The sequence below is a fragment of the Diaphorina citri genome, unplaced genomic scaffold, assembly GCF_000475195.1.
Source record: "Diaphorina citri unplaced genomic scaffold, Diaci psyllid genome assembly version 1.1 scaffold1417, whole genome shotgun sequence".
NCBI classification, from domain to species: domain Eukaryota; kingdom Metazoa; phylum Arthropoda; class Insecta; order Hemiptera; family Psyllidae; genus Diaphorina; species Diaphorina citri.
In genome coordinates, this window is record NW_007378843.1 from 85,533 (window position 1) to 86,946 (window position 1,414).

A 1,414-nucleotide genomic window follows, 5' to 3' on the forward strand; every position below is an offset into this window, starting at 1 on the left:
CTGGCTGACACGATTTTTTCCGAACGACACAAAATGTCCTCGTAGGCAATGTATCTAATTTAAATGTGTGTTCGTGTTACCACAACACACTACACAGTTCACACGGCACGATTTTTTCCAAACGACAAGTGGGAACGGGCCTTAGGATTTGTCCTTCAGTCACTATTATTAATTATCACATCAATTCTTCTTCCCCAGGTGTACAGTGGTCTCTACGTCAACGAGGCAAGTGACTCAGGTGAAAGCGCCGTAGACCAGGTGCTCCAGGAATCTGCCCGGGACGACCCTAACGTGTGGTGCATCTCTCAACGTACCTTCGCCATTACTATTGCAGTCGCTGGTCTCATCCTTATGCTGCTGGTGCTGCTGGCAGTGTGTGTATTACTAACTAAGAAGTCTTACAAGGACATATCCACGAATAACAGCTCCATCTATTCCGGTCCGTATAGCAATCATGCGTATACGCATAGCTCTTAGATTAGAACCGAGACTGTCTAAAAAAATACTCTGTGAGAAGTTTTAAGACTACACATTAGACGTACTGCACCGGACCAAAATGGTTCGGTCAGCCATGGTCCGACGGACTAAAACGAAATCTGAAGTGACTACACATTACACGGACCAACGGACCATTTTCAGTCTGTTGCGATGGGTCAAATATTCTAGCAAAGAGGTTTATTTGAAACAACTTCGCGAATATTAATTTCTATTAGATTAAATATCGTAACAAAATTGTTAGTTGTAGATGGTCCGCTGGACCAAAAATCAAATGTGTTCCGGAGGGACGGCAAATTTGGTCTGCCTTATTTGCTGGGTTAAATCCCCTTTAAGGATTATTAATCCTTTTTTCTCCTTCTTCTTTTTTTTTACAAATAAATTTAGGTGAGCAGTTTGATCAATAAAATTGACATCACTGCCCTTTGTACATATACCTACATAATTATATAAGTGAGCAGTTTGATCAATAAAATTGACACCACTGCCCTTTGTACATATACCTACGTAATTATATTTATTAACAATTTTCAAATCACTTGTGCTATGATTCCGTCCTATTTTTAAGTTTTAAGAGTTTAGCGTTCAAGCACCTACTCCAAATAAAAATAGAAATAACAGGGCTATGTTTTTCGGCCATAAATTTCGAAAAACTCGCTACTAGAATCCAGTTCTTGAATCTTATCCCCCTCCTTTCTTTTAATCAAAGTCTGTGATTAATCTCATTAATATTTTTTTTTTTTCATAGTTTAAGTATCTTGTTTTATATCTCAATGTTTATCCTATCTAAAAGTTATCTACCTATTTGTGTAACTGTGTTCGATAAGGCGCCATACGATGTCAATTTATACTGCTTTAACCTTTTATTTTTACCTATTGACTGCTCAGGCGATAACGTAAAATTTGGGCACAAATATTG

At 38.1% G+C, this 1,414-nt stretch overlaps 1 protein-coding gene across 1 annotated transcript in view; it reads left to right on the forward strand.

The window, feature by feature from the left end:
• Positions 1 to 936, forward strand: part of LOC103515792 — an 8,878-nt gene extending 7,942 nt beyond the window's left edge. The window contains exon 6 of the mRNA XM_008480736.3: positions 199 to 936. Within this exon, the coding sequence (XP_008478958.1) occupies positions 199 to 477 (279 nt within the window). The 3' untranslated portion in view covers positions 478 to 936. The remainder of the gene's footprint in view (positions 1 to 198) is intronic.
• Positions 937 to 1,414: the final 478 nt, after the last annotated feature.